The sequence below is a fragment of the Xiphophorus hellerii genome, chromosome 9, assembly GCF_003331165.1.
Source record: "Xiphophorus hellerii strain 12219 chromosome 9, Xiphophorus_hellerii-4.1, whole genome shotgun sequence".
Lineage (NCBI taxonomy): Eukaryota > Metazoa > Chordata > Actinopteri > Cyprinodontiformes > Poeciliidae > Xiphophorus > Xiphophorus hellerii.
Genome location: NC_045680.1, coordinates 11,353,475 through 11,376,537, shown reverse-complemented (window position 1 = coordinate 11,376,537; position 23,063 = coordinate 11,353,475). Strand labels below are relative to the sequence as shown.

The 23,063-nt window shown below is 38.4% G+C and overlaps 1 protein-coding gene across 4 annotated transcripts in view; it reads right to left on the bottom strand.

The window, feature by feature from the left end:
* Positions 1–2,297: 2,297 nt before the first annotated feature.
* Positions 2,298–23,063, bottom strand: part of LOC116725876 (arf-GAP with coiled-coil, ANK repeat and PH domain-containing protein 2) — a 50,610-nt gene continuing 29,844 nt past the window's right edge. Inside the window, exons 9-26 of one of the 4 annotated variants that reach the window (XM_032572277.1) lie at positions 20,644–20,718; positions 19,168–19,179; positions 17,000–17,062; positions 13,911–14,023; positions 13,002–13,053; positions 11,962–12,062; positions 11,685–11,790; positions 11,229–11,437; positions 10,538–10,607; positions 10,316–10,410; positions 9,390–9,592; positions 8,775–8,876; positions 8,117–8,209; positions 7,008–7,234; positions 6,754–6,863; positions 6,565–6,675; positions 6,286–6,347; positions 2,298–2,557 (exon numbers count right to left, since the gene is read on the bottom strand). In XM_032572277.1, the coding sequence (XP_032428168.1) occupies positions 2,454–2,557; positions 6,286–6,347; positions 6,565–6,675; positions 6,754–6,863; positions 7,008–7,234; positions 8,117–8,209; positions 8,775–8,876; positions 9,390–9,592; positions 10,316–10,410; positions 10,538–10,607; positions 11,229–11,437; positions 11,685–11,790; positions 11,962–12,062; positions 13,002–13,053; positions 13,911–14,023; positions 17,000–17,062; positions 19,168–19,179; positions 20,644–20,718 (1,908 nt within the window). In that variant the 3' untranslated portion in view covers positions 2,298–2,453. The remainder of the gene's footprint in view (positions 2,558–6,285; positions 6,348–6,564; positions 6,676–6,753; positions 6,864–7,007; positions 7,235–8,116; positions 8,210–8,774; positions 8,877–9,389; positions 9,593–10,315; positions 10,411–10,537; positions 10,608–11,228; positions 11,438–11,684; positions 11,791–11,961; positions 12,063–13,001; positions 13,054–13,910; positions 14,024–16,999; positions 17,063–19,167; positions 19,180–20,643; positions 20,719–23,063) is intronic. The other 3 variants (XM_032572278.1, XM_032572280.1, XM_032572279.1) reach the window with 3 other exon arrangements.

The window sequence follows — 23,063 nt, the reverse complement described above, 5'->3', positions numbered from 1 at the left end:
TATCATTTGTTTCTGTGTATTTAAGACCTTGCAGATATTACAGGTGTATTATACAGTACATGTATACAGGCGAACAGACGGCACATATAAAAACAGGCTATGGCTATCAAAGGATACAAACAGCATATATAAAAGCTTATTTAAATCATTCAAGTACCTCTAACTCCATACTTCAGTCTTGAGAATTTGAAATCATCTGTACAAAATGTACAAAAACTGTATCCCATGTTGCTTTGGACAGATTTGTCCTCTGATCAGAAAAATCTACACAAAATATCAAAAAGATTAATAAAAAAAAGAGAGAGAGTGAAACGAGAACTTACAAAATAAAACAGAGCTGTATTATATTAAACCTGATTTCAGCACAAAATGCTGAAATCACCATCTAAACTTTAAAGCTGAATTTCTACATTTGGGAACTTATTCAGAAGTGGAGGCTAATTCCTAAACAAGACCCTAGACTCAAACTTTGAGTTGAATTTTATTCAACAAAAACACTCTAAACTTTAAGCTCCTTTTCCTCTACTGAAAAAGAAATGCAGTCATTAAAAGAGAAAATTCATTCATGATCAGTTCCCTCTGCTGTCTGCATCAGCTCCGACTCGGCAGAATAATTACAAACAATGCACTGTTACAGTCTGCAAATTTATCAACATGGACATTTTTACTCTGATTTTTGGGTTGATCTCTGTTTTCTTCTGCAAGACGAGCAGCAGAAGAGCAAGAAGAGGAGCATTAACTCTTTAGCCAAGTGTTGTGGCGTAGAAAACTTGACATTCAATGAAAAGCTTCACTTGTGGGACAGGCGTCCTGCCCTGGACAGACAGTGTCCTGCCCGGTTAGTGCTCCAACGCAGCTGATTCAAATGGTCCAATCACCTCCTCCTTGTGTTTCTGCTAATGAGCTGTCATTTTATTCAGGTGTGTTGAAGCAGGTAAGGCGCTAAAACATGCGGGTAGCGGCCGTCGAGGACCGACTTCGGACACCACTGAGGTAACAGCTGCACTGCAGTGAAAAAAGGATTTTTCTCTTTACAGATTTTCTTGTTTTGTTCGGCACACTTAAATGTTTCAGATCATTAAGTGAACATTAGCTCAAGACAAAGAGAAGCTGAGTAAAGCTGGCCCCATGTGAATTCACAATTACTCCCCTTGTTAAAAAGATCCCTCACTTCTGGACACAAGAACCTGTCTGACAACACGAAGCAGGTTAAAAGAACAACTCATCATCCCCTGATCGAAATGCATTTAAGAAAACAAAAGCAGTCATGATGTCAGTCAGTCTAGAAAGGGTTACAAAGTCATTTTTAAGTTTTATTCTATTGAATTCCAGTAAGGTCATTATTCAAAACAGGAGAAAACATGGAGAAGTGAAGTCACTCAAAGAGCAGCAAGAGTCTTGGTTAGGGTCAAAGTTCACTATTCAACAGGAAGAAAGAGACTGGGGAAAAAGAACTCAAAGACCCGTCTCATATTAGCACAAAAACAGCTTAAGGATCCCAAAACATCTGGGAAAATATTCAATTTTCTGCCAGGTATTGGCTCTAGGGAGGATAAGTTGATTTGATCAGATTTATACTCTGTATAAACCATATTCTGTATTTACTCACCTGATTATTAAACTTGATGATTTGAAACTTTTAAGTTCGACACCTTTTCAGTGCTGAAAGTAGCTTCGTCTTTTTTTAATGGTGTGTCATTGATGTGGAAGACGCTCAGTTAACAGATGCTTTAGCATCAACTGCAAAACAAAAATCCTTCCTCGAAACTTGTCAATTAACGTGTTTGGCTGATGTTTTCTTGCTGTGCCACAACATTTAGTTGTGGCACAGCTTTTTTTTTTTCCCCCCCAAAAAAAAACTTTTTTGGGGGGAAAAAAAAGTTTTTCCCCAAATCTTCCAATGATACAATCTGCAGGCACCAAAACATTAAAACTCCTAACATTTACAAATCTACTTAAATCAATGTTTTAAAATTACAAATGAAATATTAACAGGTTTGCTTCCAGTACATGAAGAGACTTGTGCAAATAAAGTAAAAGCATGTACAGGCCAAACCTTTCATGAAAAACATGCTGATATGCATCAACAATAAAGGCTTTTTTCCCCCCATAACTTCTCTACATATGTTTCGCAGATCCGGATGGGAGAATTTAAACTTGGTCAAAGAACGATGACTGCTCTACATTCAGAGTTCAGTTTTCATCTGAGATCCTTTCAAACAGCTTTAACGCTGTACCATTCGTTGACAGCAGGAAGGTCAAACTGAAAAGCAAACGAATGAGTGAGGGTTTTTTTCCCCCCCATTCAGTTGACCAAAGTGCTACCAGACTCTTACAAAAACTAGAAGTGACATGAGATTCTTTCCGAATGATCCTGCAAGGAAAGTCAACGTCACTCCAGGCCCGTAGTTGTGTTTTTTGGGGTTTTTTTTAAGTGCGGCGGCACTGCAGCATCAGGGTCTCTGAGGGTCGTACTGCTGGTAGCGGTTCAGCTTGTCCGGGTCATTGGAGGCCATGTGGGTGAAGTCCTGGAAGATGTCCTGGTAGGTTTCGTCCCCTGTAAAGAAAAGAAAAACAAGTGGAACAAACATAAACAAAACACAGTAGGAAAATAAAAGCCCTGCAGCTGTTTCTGATGTTCAGCGCCAAGTTATTTTCCACAATCAGCTGCAGACATTTTTTTTTTCGTTACTAAAATCCTTCAGACTGACAAATTACAGCTTTCTAGTTCTGCTGCCGCAAAGTGAAACAGCGTCTGACAGAATTCAAATTTGGACGAAAGTAATGAGGAATTACATTTACCATACTCAGGGTTTAGACATGGTTTTTCAGACTTGCAAAGCGTTGATTCATTTTTTTTTTTTTTGGTCCAGTTTTAAAAAAAAAACATGAATTTGTAACAAATATTCCAATGGAAGGAGAGATGGATGAATGAACAAATAGATGAATGACGGACAAATGTATGGATGGACAGACAATTGAATTGATGGGTAGGATGGAGGGATGAATAAAGGGATGCATCTACTGATAGGGATGGATTAGAATAGACAGCTGGACGCAACTTTTACACAGAGTCAAGGAAAAAAGTCAGAAGATACAAATATTTGTAAACATTCATCCCGACCAGGAAATTCCCAAATCAAATTCCAAATTTTTCCAGACAGTGTGGGGAACGAGCTCCAGGTCAGCAGCAGGACAGGTCAGAGTTGAGAAGCTCATGCAGTGAAAGTTTTCATCGGAACAGAGAAGGAAAAAGTCGTCCCTACCTGATAGAGAGTCGTCGCGGCTCGAGAAAATGAAACAAAACAACACAGAGGGGAGAAGGAGAACAGGAAGAGCCAGCAGGGCTCCACTAAGGAGGAAATAAAGAAGCCCACAGACATTTGTTTTTCCTCAACAACTGTATTGTGATTAAAGTGCAGGAGTTTATATACAAAAATACAGTTGTGTTGGCCTCAGTACCCCAAAGAAACAGAGAGAACAGAAGAAAGGCACAAACTCTGGGGTGGAGAGTGAGAAATGAAAAGCAAAATACAAAAACAGAAAGAGAACAAGATGAGAAGAAGAACTGTTTGCGTCAGGAAAGTGGCTCTCAATCTGAGTTGACAAAATAAATCTTCATTTTAGGTTTTCTAAAACTATTGTTGCAGAATTTTGAGTATTTAACTTCAATGCCATTTCTCAGATTCAGAACCACTCTGCTGCTTTTTATTCCAACTCATTAAACCTCAAACAAAGATCAACTTGGCTCCATTAAAAACATGGAGGATCAATGAGGCTGGACCTTCCTCACCGTCCTTCCACCTAATTATCCATCAGTCTTCTCATAATCACTAAGTAGAAGTCAAAAACAAAACCCATCAGTGACACAACATGCTTATTCTGCTGCTAATTTACCTCCTACACATTTTTACAACAAAAGTTAAAAACTTCAACAAAAATGTGTGATGCCTTGCTAAAGTATTTGCACCCTTTGAACGTCATAACGACAAACTTCAGTGCATTTTGTTGGTATATTTTATACAGACCAATAAAGAGGAGAGCATGACATAAACTGAAACTAAGGATATAGTTGATTTAAAATCTTTGATGAGACTTAAAGTTCACTGCTGTGCTCTGTGCAATGTCTTTGAAACTATAACGGGCAGAAATTTTATTCTATTAAATTTTATTAAATGTGCAAAGTTGGTAGAGACACAACCCAGAAGACTTGAAAGCTGTAATTACAGAAAAAGTTGTTTTGACTCAGGAGAGATGAAGACAAATGCATCCCACACTTTTAAATTATATATTTTTACAGCTCTGGAAAAAAAGTAAGAGCCCATTGAACTAAACCCCATTGAAAACCTCATGACTATTCCACCAAATATTGATTTCTGAACTCTTCTAGAGTTAAAACATTAGTATTGTTACTTCTAAATGAATATAAACTTGTTTTCTTTGCATTATTTGAGGTCTGAAAGCAATGCATCTTTTTCATTATTTTGACCATTTCTCATTTTCTGCAAATAAATACAAAATTACATATATATATATATTTTCCCTTCCACTTCACAATTATATGCTACTTTGCATTGGTCTGTTACATAAAAATCCAATAAATGTCTGCTATTGTAACAGAAATGTACAAAGAGAAAAGGAATGAATACTTTTTCAAAGCACTGTATGTATATTATTATTTTTACCAATCAGTTCCAAATGTGATGAAGAAAATGGAAAAAAAAATCAGCGTAAAAACATATCTTTAGTGCGCCCTCCAGTGGTTATCACAAGCAGCATCTTCACATATTTCCATAAAAAAATAAATCAGTGATGAAGTAGTTGGCTCTTTCACCGACATTTGTCTTTTTAAACGTCTCATGTTGTACAGCAGGGGGCGCTCTTTCCCTTCCCATTAATTCAAAGTGCTTCAGGAGCCCTCTGATGATTTCATGCAGCATGAAGAAAACGTATGAGATGAAACTGGGGTATATTTCAATCAGCAAAACCAAGCTGAGCTCATTCCACAGTCTTTCTGAAGATTTTGATATAAGTTGCAATTTTAAAGCTCCCACGTGACTCTCACACAGAGAAGCTAGGGCTAGAAGATGATTTTAAAAAAAGCTTCACACAGTTACATATCCATCTTTTTCTAGGCTATTGCACTTGAAGATGCATCATCCCTAAATGGGTTTTGTATATCTGAAGAGAAATCTGCTAACATTCCAGAAGATCGTCTTACAATTTTAGATTTCCTGTGAGCATAAGCAACAGGCAAGGACACTGACTCTTCATAAATACCTTTCAATCAAATAAAAAAAAAAAATGAAAGTACCCAAGGGTGTGAATACAACATCCTCATGGCACCCTGCAGCTACAGTCCCTCCTAACGCATTCTGTTAATCACAAACTATACACATGAATTATTTACAACATATACAGTGAAAATAGCTCTCACATGCTTCCTAAAGGTACTTTAGAAAAGAAAAATGATCTAAAATAGATTTCTTTTTTCCAGGCATGTAGAAACAGCAAGACGGATCATATATTTAGACCGTAAAAACAAGTAAACAAGCCCTGAACGTAATTAAGACCTTAAAACCAGACAGTCACAAGAAAGAAGGTACAGTAGTTGCATATAACCAACAACTGGAATGTGCATAATTTCTAAAAATGGATGTTTATAGTTTACAGACACACACTATGCTACCCTACACTGAGCTTCATTCAAACGTCTTGATTATTGCCAGATCTTGTGATGAAGTCACTGAGTTCAGCAGGCAGCTACTTTGCGTTGTAGCAATAAATACTTTCATTTCTGGACCGTGGCTGTAAGTTAGAGAAGCACCTCCAACAAAGAGGAAACCTTTGACAAAAACAGAGATTGAGAAAGAGACATTTTGTGCTATCTCACATGAATAACAGTCACAGAAAGGAAAAGTCACTCGTTTTTGGAAGCAAAACTCTGGCTTAGAGTTCAGATTTGATGGCTTTATTGCGTCACGTTTCTCCTGTCTAACACCTGATGAAAAATGGTGCAGAGGCCGGTTCAGCTCCCAGCAGGAGCTCAGCTAACAGAGTTGGGCTAAGCTAACTCTAATCACAGATCTCCTTTCAGAGTTCCTTTAAGAAAATGTGACAATGCTCAGAGACTCCGTTTTCTCGGTTTGCCGCTTTAACTGAGCCCAACTCTGAAGCCCGAGCTTTTACACCTCTAATCAGACTCATCGTCAAGCTGCAGGCTAATGAACTCCTGCATGCACTTCCTGTACTGCATCTCGGTGGGGCTGTTGGAGTTATATTGACCTGACGGGTTGTAGGGTCCCTCCGCCTCCCGCATCTCCTCGTTCATCTTGGCCAACCGCAATCTGACGGAGAAAAGCAACAAGTCGGAAACGTAAATCAGAACAGAAATTACACCTATGAAAGCTTTAACAAGATTTCAGTAACACTGCAATCTCTTTACCACTCAGTGCAAAAGTATTCATACCTCTAATCATATTTGATAGACCAACCCAGGTCAGGTGTTCAACATTTTTAAACATAATTGGACAGAACTTCTGAGTAACAAGGAATAAAACTCACAATGTGACAATATCTGCGTTTGCCGCCTCCACTGCTATGCTCAGCGGCGTCTTCTCGTCGATGTCGGCGGCGTTTTGATTTGCTCCTCTTTTCAAGAACAAACAAACTTGGCTGTAACAGAGAGAAGTTGGTTAGATGCTCTGTTTTTAGAAACGTTAGAGGCAGATCGGCGTGGCTGTGTGATCGAACCCCGTGTGTCCCAGCATGGTGGCGTGGTGCAGCGGCCCTCTGCCCTGAGCGTCCAGCTGGTTCACATTCACTGCGTTTTGGAGCAGAAACTCACAGGTGACCAGTGAGCCCTGGAGAAGATATCATGATGGGCTTTTTTCTAATTGTACTGTATATTTGAGTAAGTTTTCTGCTGGATTCATGACATTTCTAACAAATTAATCAATGAATAAATATATAATAAGCCTGACAGGACTTCTTAAATTCACACTGACCCCATGCACTGCCATGATGAGTGGCGTCCTCTTGTCCTCCTCGGTGTTGACCCAGTTGACCTCGGCGCCGTGGGCCAGAGCCTCGGCCATGTCCGGCAGGCTGCGGCTGAAGGACGCCCAGTAGAGCTGCAGACCCGGGCTGTACTCCTTCGGCTCGAAGAAAACCACCTCCTTACAGGGAGACGCGGTCGGGAGCGTGGCGGGCATCGGGGGAGACTCTGCAGCTTCTGGAAAATAGAGGGAAAGATCTGTGTCATATTTGCCCTCTTACATTTATTTTTTGCTTTTTTTAGTCAAACTTTAACGATTCAGGTCAAACAAACTGGTGACCTGCATGCAAAAATAACTTGTTAAACAATGGCTTCATTTATTAAAGAACAAAGTTACTCAAATATTCTTGATCTGAATATTTACTTTTAATGTGAAAAAGTAATGGTCTCAATTTAAACAGCGACAAAAAAACCTGATTACTGTCAAATCAAGAAATAATTTCACACAGCAGATCTAGATGCTCAATTCAGATTTTTTACGGATTTTTTTTTTTTTACGTGGTCGTTATTCTTCTAATTCAATGCAACTGCAGTGGGACTACTAAACAAAGTGATTTGCATGTGCAGAACAACATTGACGTCACATAGCGTACAACTTATGGAAGTAATATATATTGTATATTGCTGTTTATGGTTCAATTTCAAATTTGTGGAGCAACGAGAGGTGACAGTGTTGTCAGGTTTATTAAACGGGAAGCAAAGAAAAAAGGAGAGGACAAGTGATAGCGATGTCTTTTTGGTGCAAAATTATTATCCGTTCCATGTCAATGACGTAAAAGTCAGATGAAATGCAACATGACTGCAGACACTTTAAAGACAAACTGACATGATTCAGCACCACATGTGCAAGTGGAACAAATCTGATTGCTTGGTAGTGAAAAAAATCTTGATTGGACCGTTCAGACAGCCTTGAAAAAGTTGGACATATGTTGCAAAACCCAACAAAAAGAATCACAGGTCACATTTGCCTGCTGTGAATAAATTGTTAATCATGTTTGGCAGCATGAAGTAGGCAAAAAAAATCTCAAAAAGCAACTCATCGGGGTTGGGGCCTCTCACCTGCATCTGGCAGGCTGTTACTGGACGGAGTGGTGGCCAGCATCTCCCTGCTCCCATCGGCGCTGTTCTGAATGCCGCTGTCCGCACTTTTCACTGTAAAACAAACAATCTGATTCACTACATGTGGTTCACTACATGAAACTGTTGTTGCCAAAGAGTATGAAATAAAAGGAGCACCTTCCAGCTGATGAGTTTTGATTTGAGATAATCGATATGACACTCCAGATGTGCCTGAATGAAATGTTTTTATGAACTTTAGTATTGAGGTTTGTGCAGTCTGATTAGGAAGGTACACCTAATATTTCTTATTGGGAACAACTACATGACGGTAAACAAAACAGAGCCCTGGATGACAGACTCCCTCCATCACCTTAAGATCCCGGTCCCTAAAAACAAAACAAAAAAAAGAAAGAAAAAAACAAAACAATGACACAGATATAAGTGCAAATACCAGTTTGAGTGAGAGAAATACTGCCCTCCTCCTTTATAAACACAGTAACATGTCATGTTCTGCAAAGCTTACAGGACAGCATGAGTCTGGATGAGAAAAGAAGAGAAGAAAGGATAAAGGGCTGCTACTCCCAAAACTGTGAAATTCAAAACGAACAGCAGAGGGGGGGACGGAAAGCAAGCCAAATACTCAGCTTTTATTACTTACTGCTCCTGAGCTTGGAGGAGGTGTCAAAGTAGGAGAAGAGCGAGTCAAGCTCATCAGGACAGAAGAGAGAGTCGCGGCGGGCCTCTTTGCCGCAGGCAGCAGCTACGCAAGGGATGATGGGAAGTGCAGTTAAGGTGGTGGGGTGGGGTTGTAGAGTTTTGAGGTCAGAAATACAAGAAGGGTTAGTCCAGAAGCGCAGAACAGCCAGGGAAGGAATGAAGGGAGTAAAAGTAAAAGGAATGAGAGAGGAGAGAAAGAAGAAAGCAAGGTAGGGGAACAGATGGTTAGACTACAGGCTGGGCTAACACTGGAAGAGACAGACTGCAAAAAGCAATGCGAAGCAAAGAGGCTGCAGACATATGCTGCTCACAAAGAACGTATGTTATGCCGATGGGTGGGCTACAAACACCACACAGCTGTCAGTCAACAGTCTGGATGAGAAAACCACCCCCACATCTAAATCCGGTAACATTTTACAGCCAGGTAAACCTGAAACGCTCTCAAAGCTTCTAAATATAATGAGATCGCAGTCAGGGTGACATTAAAATGTTTTTTTTCTTATTCTGAAAGTTGAGTTAGATAAAGAGCCACATGGTGTTTTTATTAGGCACCGACCTGACTGTCCAGCGGCATGAGAGCCCGGCCGAAGTTTGGGAGTGGGTGGAGGTGCTTTAGGCGGCAGGTGGTCCGAGCTGCTGCTCAGCCTCTTCTCCTCTTTGCTCAGAGAAACAACCTTGTTACGAAGCTCCTCATCTGACGGCCGGCGGACGAAACGCCGATCCACGTATTTGGCTTTGATATAAGCCTCCACCTCGTGTCTGCCGGCAAATCACACAAACATGTTAGGCTGATTAATGCAACCAAAGGAGGTCAAAAGCTATGAATATTTTTCCAGGGCACATTACGGTGTTCAGTAAAAGAAAAACTAACAGCAGTTTAGGGATGCAACTAATTATTTTAGTAAAATTATCAATTATTCTGACAATTAATCAGATTAAAAAATGGCCACATTCTGCAGATTTTTTTAATTAGCCACTTAAGCTTCTTTATACACTGCAAAAACACATAACCTTACCAAGTATGTTTGTTCTAGTTTATGGTGCAAATATCTTAGTGCATTTGAAATAAGACAAAACTAACTTAAAAGTAACTTTTCAGCCAGATGCAGGGGCTGAAAGTCAGTAATTTATTAATACTGATGAAAAAGTCTGACTGCTTCACTGGTAGATTGTTTCACTGATAACTAGTACTTTTTCATCAGTATTAAGAAATTATTGACTTAAAATATTATATAGGTATTTACTGTATCTTGCTGAAAAGTCACTTGTAAGTTAGCTTGGGCTTATTTAAAGTTTTCTGAAATATTTACACTAGAAACTAGACCAAAAATACTTGGTAAGATATTGTGTTTTACCAGTGTACAATATTAAATATACATTAAAAGATGCAAAAAATAATAATAATAATTACATTCCCTTTTTAAATAAGAAAATAAACATTTCATTACCTAAAATGTAATAACAACATAGGCAGTTTTATACCTGGGGTCTCCCGGCTGTGGTTTTCTGGCTCCTAGTTCTTCTTGTCGAGCTTCATATATCTGGTTGATCACTCTGTTTCCCAGTTCACACATCAACTGGTGAAATTCATACAAAAACAAAAAAACAATAATTACTGAACTTGGCATAAATCAGAATAAAATACGGTTTGCAGCAGGGTCAAGACTTGACATAATATGAATCTCAACAATGAAGCTGAATTACCTTCAGCAGTTCTGGCTCCCATGAGTCTAAAGTTAAAGACCGAACCTTGGAGCAATGCACTCCCAGGCTCCTGTAGGGGGAACAAGTAAAAAAAAAAAAAGATCACTTTACATATTTTTGTTACAGCAACACAAGTGAATTGAGCTACAGAGCAGATTTGACTCTCTTTCCTGCATTGTGAAGTTACAAAGCAAGATTTCCTTTCTATTCACTCTTTTCATCTTTGTGTAGTGAAGTTTATTCTATGAATATATCCTGTGTGCAAGAGTCAAAAACAAAGATATGCCATTAGATTCTTTTTTTATAATGTAGATTGTGGGAAAAATCATTTTCATATTAAGCTTTAATTAACATTGCTATGGAAAGTAATTAAATGTTGTGACAACATCCCACACACATTGAGGGTTTATGTAATCGCAGGCTTACATTTCACAAATCCCAAAGCTTTTCACACCATAACAGGAAATATTTCCCCAAACTTACAAAAGCAAACAAGTTTTAATTATTTTTTGTTTCCACAGAGCTGAAGTGAACTCTACATGACCTGCATTATGTAAGATCTCTAAAAGATAAATAAAATGCACTCAACGTGCTCACTTGGTTTATTAGTTTTGCTGGATTTTTTAATGTAGAAAAACCTGCTGCATTTTGAGAGCATTTATCGGTGTGTGGAAAGCGTCTGCATCTCTACCTGTGGATACCAGAGCACTGGATGCAGAGAGTGATGCCCAGGTTGATGCTGGCCCAGCGCGGGTCCGGCTGGCCACAGTCACAGCAGCAGGCGTTGCCAGGAATGGCCAGGACCTTCTGCAGAGCGCTCTCTCCTTTCAGCGACCTTTCCTTAGGTTCTCCTCCGGAGTCCAGACTCCCTGTTGACGTAGATGACTTCCTGTCCAGCTTCTGGCATGAGATTGCATGAGGAAACAGGTCAGTGTTCAGAATAGACAGTAAATTAAAATCAAGACTTAAATAAATAAACAGCTGAAAACTATGCCAGAAGTCCACATCTCTCCTCTCACACACATTTCTAAAATGAAATCCTATTCAACTGTGTTGTTAAAAGACTTAACATCTGGATCTTTCTGACATCATTTTTTTATATTTGAATAGATTCATGCTCTCAAGTTTTTTTTTTTTTTTTCTTTACCTCGCCGCTATCTCCCTTGTCGCGGAAGGCGGTGGCGATACTGTTCTGGACGGCTTTGATCCAAGCCTGCCGCAGCTTCTCTGAGTCGGCCTGCATCATGCAGCTCCTTCACAGGGGAACACAAGCATCAAACAGCAGCTGTGAGAAAATCTGTTTGTGTGTCTTAAATGATAGATTTGCTGCTCCTCCAGCCCCAAACCCTTCATTTCCACATGCATTTCTGATAGACTTCAGTATTTCTTAGACTGCTAGAAATGTTCATGTGATTCTGTCTTACTTTGTGGGTGAAACTACTTCAAAGCAGAAGCGCCGCTCGATGTCCTCGCAGTGCTTGACTGTACATAGCCTCAGGTCTTCTACCACTACTGTCGGGTTGTCCTGTGGGGTGGCAGAAAAACAAAATACCACTCACACATCTAAGACACATGCAAAGAAGGAAAGTATTGCTCAACACTTTTACAAAGTTAAGGTGCTACCCTGAGCCAATAGTTGAAAACAAACAGCTATTACAGTAATTACTTTAGAACTTATGTAAAGTCATTTCATAGAAATATGCAACTTTAAAAAACTTGAGTATATATAACACATGCAGATTTAGACTTATGTGTAGCCTGCCTGCTTTTTAAATAGATCCTGGTCAGGATTACAACACATTATTCTAAATGCCAACATTGAGATTCTGAAACAACATTTAAATCACTTCTATATAAGATTTTTTTCTACTTTCTCAGGTTTTGAAGAGTAAGACAGCATTAAGTACCTCAAAACGAGCATTAACCCAAAACACGCACGTAGTTACGAACCTTGTTTCTTGAAATCGCTTTTTAATAGACAACTGGTATTTGCAATGTGAACACCATTTAAAACGTTCTATTATTACTTTTAAAGAGAATGTACTGTCACTTTGCTTTCACAATCCATTTAATTTACAAATGAGGGTAGAAGATTTTATTAAACCATGTAAATCTACATGAGTGACTGGGTTTGAGCGATGTGTTTCTAATAAAATAATTTAAAAAAAACGCTACTACCATTGTATCAAGCACTCTAATTTTGAGTTAGTAGTAAATATGCATAACATTCATAACAAGGGTGAAAAATAGATGTGCTTATCTTCTACTGAATCATAAATACAAATACTTTTCAAAATTATAACCAAAACAGAAACCCATCCTGAAGTGCAGCAGTGCTTTACTCCACATAGTACAGTTTCAAAGTTTTGCCTTACAGCAGTAAACTAAAAATACTCACAAAAAAACAAAAAACAAAACAGAAGCATTTTTCTGTGTGGTTGGTGTGGGGAGTCAGTTGACATACCTTAAATTTCTTCTGGTAAACTAGCTGATTGTTTTGGATGGAGAACCAACGTCTGAAAGGAGAGCACGTATTTAAGAGGAAAATCAGTCGCATGCAATGAGCAGAAATGCTGCTAAAATATCTCACAGGGAAGTCCAGAGAAACTGATGACTAAATAAATAACTTTTTTTATTCTCAAAAACAAAGGACACCAAATTTAATTTTAAAGTAGTAATGCATCACCAGAAAATTATCAGTTTGTTAAATTAGTTGAGATTTCAATCAAGAGAAAAATGATAGTTAAGGAATGTGACTTATGGAGGTACTGTAGTTTTATGGCGAAACTGTGCACAAACCCTGACGAAAAATGCACTTTTGAACCTGTTTTCAAAGCATGTCAGGATTATTTTCTATACTTGAAAGCAAATTCTTTGGAGATATAAGTTTTAGGATTAATAAAGCTGGAAGTCATTGCATTTCTTTACTCAAGATGCTTTGAAGCAGCTTCTTTTAACCATCGCTTTTTTGGAAACTTTAATTTCTGTCTTCAAAGACTGACAAACATTCTCACTGGGCTGAAGTCAGATTGTTTTTGTGGTAATTTTAAACTTTATTGCCATCTGAGCAGTAAAGAGCCCTACAGTCACTGCTGCAGGATCAGACTGAATGTAAGAGGAGATGAAGAGATTTCTGTACCAAAAAAGTTAACATGTGCCATGTTTCTTTTGACCCAGTTAATACACATTTACTTGAATCTATAAGTCATTACTAATTCCTCATAAAATATTAACAATACATGCTATTTTGAAGCAAAAGAGCAAAAAACTTCTTATATTTGTTTATCTACTCAAAAATGTTTCAGTCTTAAAACTAATAAAGTTATATCTGGTACAGATTACTTCTAAGCCACCAGTTCAACTGTGTCATTACCTGTTCCATGTCTTGAAAGCGTTACTGGCCCTCTTGAATAGATAACCCTCCATTGCAATGCCATTATCTGCATCCACATTATACTCCAGCTTCGTGTCGTCATTTGAGAAATCCTGGAAATTACATGGGAAAAAAAGGAAACATTGACATATAAACAAAAAAAGTAAAAGAACAATAATCAGCATGAAATCTTCAATGATGCTTATTTTCTACAGTGGTATGAAACTAATTTGGAGCATAACTGAGAAGAGCGAAGTGGTCTTTCAGAGGGTAGCTGCTGCTCAGCCTGACCTGAATATATATTCCAAAAAAATCAAGCAATAGTGAGACAGCATGCCTGACTTACAGCGGCTATTTTAAATTATAACCACTGCATGCAACAAATTGAAACACAGAAACACACATTTGCCATTTATTTGCCTCAAGCAATACATAAAGGGTATCAAGCGAAAAAAAATACATAAATGTTTACAACCAACCTACTAATAAAATAAACTGTGACATAAATAAATGGTAAGGTTGAATGCTTCAGATTAGGGGTTCAATTCAAATGTTCAATAGACAAAAATTTGTTTGAAGGAAAATCTATGCAAAGCATAAACAACAACAATCGACCAAAGACTGGAAACCACCAATTTTCCCTCAACTGTCTATGATTGGAGGTCGGCAGGTCAAATACTTCACACTTTTTTTTTTCAGTTCAATATAAATTAAATAAAAGTAAAAAGTATTTGCATGGATGCATAAATGTGGTTGATCCTGTAATTCCTACATTTCCTGCTGGATTCCAAACTACTTCCTCTATCAAGGCCGAGCCGCCATAACTGTTTACGTAGCCCTCTGGACTCCAGAGAACGTCAAGATTATGGTAGTATGATTTGCCAAGTTTATGATTTTATCAGTCAAATCAAATCACTTTTTATTTTTACTATGTCAGAGTATATTAATGTGATTAATTAATGTAATTTTAAGATGTACTCCGAATACAGAAAAAGCTATAATATATTATCAGTCTGATAGTTCCATTAATGCGTTCTGCCACAACTGGCCTTTGAGGAAATTCATGATCTTGATGTGACTCGAAATGAAAATGAGTTTGACACCCTGGTCAGAATCACATCAGAGACCCAATCCTAAAGCCACAAAACGGATTTCCTCAACATTATGGCCGCACCAAGAAAATCTCTCCATAAAGGTTATGAACAGAAACGGAGACAAAAGGAAACCTGGGCAAACTCCATCTCTCACAGGAAATGAGCCCAACTTATTGCTCCGACACCAGTTATACAGGCTACCAACAGAACCACCCAGAACATTATTTAATTCGCTCTGTTATAGCTCTTAGAATAATATGTTCAATTGGTCAAAATCAGAGCAGCTCAAATATTTAAGAAAATCTGAAACCAGTGAGACTATGAAGCTGCTGCTTTCCATATTTGCTTGTAGTTTGCATAGTGAAGAGCGAGGCATCACAGAGTCTCTCTCTGAATATCCTGCATGTCTGCTGTAACTCAGTCTCATGTGTCGTTATGAGACTGCTTAGCGTTAACTACCCGAGGTGCTGCCACACTCTCCTCAGCTTCAGGTGACATTAGGCACCACCCTGTACAACTGCACAAGAGTGTGTAATAGTGTGTGTGTCCTTGAAGAGTCAATTTACAGCAAGCATCAGCGTCTCCATAAGCAATTACAGCTTCAAGTCTTCAGACCTGTTCCTGCAACAAGCAGGGGGATCATCTTATCTGTTGTCCTTCCAGAAACATCCAATGTCTTCCAACAAACCTCCTGGGTTAGAAAAGCGCTTTTGTCAACGTAAGCAAGCCGATATATTCAAAACGGCATTAGTTTACTGAATTTTAACTAAGAGGAACTAAATGGTTTCTCTGTTTGGGGATTTTCTATCAAGTACTGTTAATGTTCTAAAATAGCTATAAAACTATCATTTCAACAATGCAAGTCTACCTTAAACAAGCCTTGGGCTAAAACCAAAACATCACACAGTCATAAACAAAGCAAACATAAACCTGCAGGAGTCTAAACATTTCAGTGCCGATGACTGTTTGTCAACTGGAAGTGACCTCAGAGATACAGCAGGTTGTGACAATGGTCACCACTTCCTGCTTATTTCCTGCACATCAATAAGTCAGTTTTGGATTTCTAGACAACCAGAGTGCCTTGCAAAAATATCCATACCTATTTAACATTTTGTAACATTGTAGCACAAAACATTTAGGTGTTTTAATGGGATTTTAATTGTCACGTGAAAGGAAAATGTTGCATGCTAATCTAATTTTTTTCCCTCCAAAAATTCTGAAAAATGTGGCATGCATTTGTATTCAGCCCAATCCCCCAAGTCAATACTTTGTAAAAGTACCTTTTAGTACATGTCTGGAGATGTACATGTCACTCCTTTCTTTCTGCAGAACATCTCTAATTCCCACTACATCATACTGACACTACCGTGTTTTATTGGTTAGCAGGTTCAGGGTGAGGGAAAGTGTTTTAATCACATTGTATTTTATATGTAGATATATTTAAAGATGTAAAACACCTTGAAAATCATTTTCCTTCCAATTCACAACTGTGTGCTGCTTTGTGTTGAAAAAGATTTCATTTTAATTTAAGGGTTAAGATTTGTGTTTCCAAAGATTTCCTATGGGATTAATAAAGTTTTTATCTTATTTTGGGAGTTTACTGTAGTATCACAATATACAGATCTAAAAGAGATCTGCAGCTGTATATTGTATAAAGAGATTATACTGAAACTCTTCAAAGCTGTGGTTTCCTGGTCCTGTCATTTAAAAACCAAAGGACTAAAATGTGGCAATGGACAACAACCCTCACATCAAACCAGCAATCAAAACTCCCTTTCGCAGACACTGACAACAATACTGACATGCTGCATTATGAGGAGAGCAACACTGATGCATGTGTCGGGCTGTAAAAGTGAGGGAACGGACAAAGATGCAAACATCTACACGAACACTGCAATGCAGTTTCCAGGCATGTGCTGACGAGGGGATGATGGGCTGAGGCAGGTGGGGTTACAACACAGACATCAGATGGAAGTCAATGCATCGACTACGTACAGAGGTCGACCTCCAGGCACAAAAGCTGCGATGGTCTGGTAAAAAGTCAAGCTCTGTCACCTCCTAAAATTTCACACAAACAGCAAGAGAACCACACAGAGAAAAGAAAGGTTGCATTTCCAAGAAAGGAAGAAGAGGCAGTCCAAATGAGAGAAAACGTGAAGCAAAAAAAAAAACACTACTCGAGTGGACATTGGCAGAGTGACACCGTTACATGCTCAACATGCACTCACCAGATACCACACATAGTGAAAACGGCTGAAAATCTTCATTCTTCTCAGTTTCTCCTTGCTAACTTGTATGAGTTTCCCTGTACAGCTGACACTGGTCAGCACCTCAGTCTGTGTCATCTCAGTGACTGAAGTCACTTGAAGCCTCGTGGATCATCGTGTCTACAAACCATCACCTCCCCGCCTCTCCTGTCGCTACGTCTATCCAACTAGAGCAGCTGCTCCTCCTTCAGAGTGCTCAGGATTCAAGCAAAAGGTCACCTGTTTGTGTGTGTGTGGAGGGGTGTGTTTGTGTGTGTTGGGGTTGGTTTTACAGAGGACTTGGAGAATAAAACATGACTTCACTTTGATAGTAGTACGCTCAGCTTCCTCTTCTAGAAGCTTATTATTAAGAATTTATGTCATAGAAGTCTCTAGTTTATTGTCACATAAAAAATGTCTGAAGTTGTTTTAAACCATTGATCCCTACTTATTTTCTTTAAATAAGATATAGATAGAATGGTCCAGCAGCACGTGACTGCATTTCTTAAAGGCACTTTAGCTGTGTCATGGTGTGACATCAGTTTCTGCTGAACAATGCACACAGGCACAGAGTTGGCATACTAAATACAACTTTAGGACCCATTTAAACTCCCATAAGGATTTCAACAGCAGAATCATGATGACATTTTTTTTATTGTGCACAAAAATAAACATTCTAGGCTGGCAGACTTCCTTCTTGCATAATGGGGAAGTAACGTGATAAACGACTGAGTGATGATGTGGATGGTTTTTAATAGAAAAAGTGCCTTGAACTGGTCTTATATATTTAATTCACACTTTCTGGCAAAATATTTCCATACACAAGCAGAAGCTTTAGGTTTGACCTTGCAAAAATATTCACACCCCTTGAATGTTTCCACATATGGTCACATATAATGCAGTTGTGCATGACTTTTTCTATTTTCAGAAGATAAACTGAACATGTCAGTCCACACATCCAAAGCCTGGAATATTGTTACATAACCAAATCCTGCTTTACATTCCTCCAAATCGTTCTCCCTGCCATGTCCACTCTGTTCCTTGATCTTCACTGATTTTGTTTGTTTTCCAGCATTTTCTAACAAGAAGGCCTGGATTCTCTGTTTATTAATGGGAAAACTTAGAAAGGCAAGCGTTTGCATTTAATTTATAACTGAACACCAAATTTCTCAGCTTCTTAGTTGTAAAATATGTTGAAACCCGTACATCATATCCACTACGTCGCATTTATGTGTTGCTTTGTGCTGGTATATGACATAAAATCTTGATAAAACATTATGTGGCTTGAGGTATTAAGGTAATGTGACAAAATGTGAAAAAAATAAAATAAAATTGAGGGAAAATACTTTTTCAAGGCATTGTATATCCAGAATGAAGTGGAGTGAAATAATATGACGCCAAGGATAGCAGGCAAAAGCGTTAGCTGCTTAGCCTTGTTTTCACAAAATGAGGGACTATGTCAGGAGTAAATAATTTAACTAACTGAATGCTTTGCTTGAACTGATTTGGAAGAAAACATGTGCGATAACCAAAAATAAATGTGAAGAAAAGCATTTCTTTTAAAGACCGAATAAGAACTGTGAATGACCAAACCTGCCTCAGGATGAACACACCATGTGAAGTCATGTGCAGTAACCGACTGAAGCGTCAAAACAGCATTAACTTATTCAATAAACTCAGCAAACTCATAAACGCATCAACAGCACAAAGCACAGAAGCATGCCTGGCAACTTAACTCAAATATGACAACCTATTATCCACATTGCCAATTAAATGTCTTCATCACTGAAGTCTTTCTAAACAGTGAGACATGCAGAAATCAATTCTGACCTTCCAGAGATCCAACACTAAACTATGTTCATGCAGATGTTGCATGGAAGTAAAAATGAGGGAAAAGGGAAAAGAAACACCACTTACCTGGAGTGCAGCCTGGAGAGATTAGAATAAAGATGAAAGAAGAGCAAAAGCAGAAGGAAAGAGAAGACAACATGATTAGAAGGGTGTAGGTAGATGCAGCCAGACAGAGAGAGCAAGAACGCATAAAAATAGCATCCAGTTAAACTTAGGAAGGATAGCTGGAAGTTGGCACAGATGCCATAATGAAGATAGATGGAGGAGAATACAAGAGGAAGGAGGAAACACATACAGTATGTGTTTCTTCCAGCTGAGTTATCAGACAGTGGAATAAGAAAATCCCATTAAGAGAACAGCTGGGTAAGTAACTATTTTCTGTATTCAATGATGCTGTGTGATGTACAACTAAACCACAGGGCAAATAACTTCCATTACATGCTGGGATATAACAACCAGCTCCCGGCCTCACTATCTTTTAAGGGCATCATCAAACTCAACAGATGCAGGAGTCCCAGATCAGAAGATGTGCCACTGATCTGCTGTATGCTTTAGCAAAATGAGAAGCAGAGAAACTGAATGGTGAAATAAACAATTGCTAATCAGGAGATCTGAAAGCACGCTGAAACCAAACCGAGTTTGTTTAGCAACGGATTCCCGTCCGTTGTCAATAATGCATGTGTGTGTAGCTGAGATCATCGTCACCTGACACCTGAGGGCGGACTACTACTGCCATTCCCTCAATTGACAAACACACACTCAACTGAACAAGTTAATACCCAAGTATGGCATTGTCTTCCTTTATTTCTGACTCCCTTTACAAAGTTTTATCAGATTCCTGATATAATTAAACAGCCAAACAAAATAGTGTTACAGTTACTAAATATGCAAAATGCAGCTTTATTATGACACAGTGAGTAAGTGTTTGAGTGTTCTTCAGGGGACACAGCCAACAAGGAAGAAAAATCACTTTTTTGGCCTTCATGGAAAACGTTTTACAACACATGGCCCTGAAAACACCATCTTCACTGTGGCACATAGTAGTGGCAGTATCATGCTGTAGGGATATCCTTCTTCAGCTGGTCAGAGTTGATGGATGGAGCTAAATTTTAGAGGCTGAAAAAGACTGAAGCGCAGGCTCACCTTCCAGCAGGACAACGAGCGTAAACACACAGCCAGAGCTGCAAAGGGGAATGGCTTTTATCACAGCAGACGTGTTAAAATGGCCTAGTCAAAGTCCAGATGTGAATCCAATTAAGAATATTTAGAATAGAAGTACTTTATTCATCCTAGCAGGGAAATTACTTCGCAGTTACAGCATAGAGACAATTTGGCAAGTTTTTACAAAATGTATGTTCACAGATACTTTCCATCCATTCAATCAGGGCTGAAGCCATTTTGAAAAGAAAAATGGGTAAACAAGTGAGAACATTTCAGGTACACTACATGTACATTACAGTGTGTGTTGGTATGGAAACCATCGGACCATGTTTGATTTAAACCCAAAAGAATGATGAGGAAACAGCATTCATGTGAATTTACCTTTTGTTGGATGGTGGAGTGTTTCTGCTCCATGTCCCTCTTCTCCTTGGCAGCATCGACCACCAGCTGGTCCAACTGCAGGAGACAGAACAATATAGTTCAGTTTACCAAACCAACCGGTCAAAAACAGCCAAGCATCTCAGTCAGAAACAGCTTTAGCTTATGCATAAAGAGCAAAATGATCTCCCAGCGCAAAGATAAATAGCAGCGCTTAGAATCTGAGGAATGACAACCATTTATGGTTTGAGAGTGAGGTTTATTTTTGACCTCAAATGTGTTGAAAAGGCAAATTTTCAGCTTTATACTGATCGAGCAATGATCAGACTTAAACAAGGCAAGTTTTCTCTTCTAAACAAAATGGGCTGTGTAGAGCTGGCTTGATCAAGGGTGAAATTAATGAGAAATCATCAATTTATTTCACTCCTTACAGTAAAAACTGCACGCGGGGAGGAAAACAAGGGCTCCTTTGAGAACACAGCAACTTAAAAAAGTTTTCAATAAAGAGCTGGGGTTCATAGGCTGCTGCTGAAAATCTGCCAGTTTGCCTTAAAGCTGTGAAATCTTAACTGGGTCTCTCAAGGGTTTGTTGCTGTGGCATGACCTAAATTATGCCGTCTGCAGCCTTGAACACAAAAGAATCAGTATCTGATTAGAGGTCAGTGTTTGAGGGGCTGCAGGAGGAATGTGAGGCGTGATGAAGAAGGTTCAAAATTTCCTCTGCAAACTAAATATTCAGATATTGAGTAATGTTGGAGTTTTAAAGTAGACTGAAGCATTTGTGGTTATCTGAAAGCTCACAATTCAAAATCTTTATTTTGTTTCAACAAAAACCCCTAAAATCACATCATGAAGTTATTTCTCAGCGAATGACTGGGCTGGTTTTGCCAAACATTCTGGCTGCAATATGAAAGAAAGTTGACAGACAAATTTTAAAGAAATAAATAAATGTGAAAATTTAACAGAGGGACAATTAACAGAAATGTTAATAAAAGATTGACTGCCTCTGGAGTCAGAACTTGGATAAAGGAATGGCTTCACACCCAAGCTCCACATCAGAAAAACAATAAATGTTGCTTGTTGTGTTGCTAACTATTATCAGCATAATGTACATCTCTCCATTTTATGATTCAAACATTAGAAGCAACAGGTTTGCATGTAAAGATTCATGGTGCAATGTGTGCAACAAAAGTGAAAACAAACATTTTATTCCTTCAACTTTCATATTCCATTTATATTCATAGTCCTGCATGAAATTAAATCTTAACTTAGGGTTGCTTCTATTTAAACATTTATTAAGACATGAGCAGATTTAACCAGATTCTTTTTTTTTGTGCAAAACTCTATTCAGAACACAAAATAATTTTTAATCATTTTAGATGGTTGAAAGCAACAAGTTAAAGCAATATCACAGTAAAACACACATTGTGTCATTTTTCTAGCCTTTCATGTCGACTGTACGTCCATTTACATTCGCTAGGAGGAAAAGGAAAGCTGTTGTCCCAAAATATCTATCTATCTATCAGGAAGTCGCTTAAATCTAATTTGTTTATTCATGGGACATACTCTGCCATATTTCATAAGATTAGATAGACAAAAGGATCAGAACCAAAAGAACTAGGAATAGCGTGTAATGCAAAGTCTTGAGACTTTAACTTGCAGTTCAAATTTTTTGTATGTTAGCTATATCTAGTTATTGGACTACTTATCTTCATCATTTATGATAATACTGAATGAACAAGATAAATAAATGTATACGTGGTATGCAGATACAGACTGTAAGTGGGAAATGGCAACTCATGGATACAAAATGGGGCTAAATCCAAAGGGCTGAATTGATCTGGGGATCATTTAGAAAAGTTTCTTTCTAGGTTGAAAATAAAAGAAATGAACAAAAGTCAGCCAGTCAGCTGTAGCAACTTTTGTATTTTCACTTTTATTCCCCTCATGGCGTAACATTTTTAATTTTTGTGGACATCAATGGATTTTCTTTTAGTAAATGAAGACTATATAAATAAATAAACATCTTAAAATGGCGTCTTCCATAAAGTACACACAGATTTTGCTGCTATCTGGCTGTTTTAAAGAAGACAGGACTGCAGTGGGTATTTGTTTTGCTTAGAACGGAAATGGGTGGACGAGAGTGCAGCAAGCTGATAAGATCAGGATGGAAAATGTTTTTCTCTGTTATGCTTTGATAACCAGTTCAGTCAAAACCATTCAGTCTCTCTGCTGCCTTCTATAAAACAGCAGAGAGTTAAATACATAAACCTGTATTTAACATTATATCTGTCTTTCCATCTCATGGCTCCCATGACAGAGTTCAGCAGTGGCAGATGCTTCATGACTGACTGACTGACCACAGATCTGTGCTTACATGAAAACTACAATGACAAGCTTTATGACTCATGGAAAAGATACAG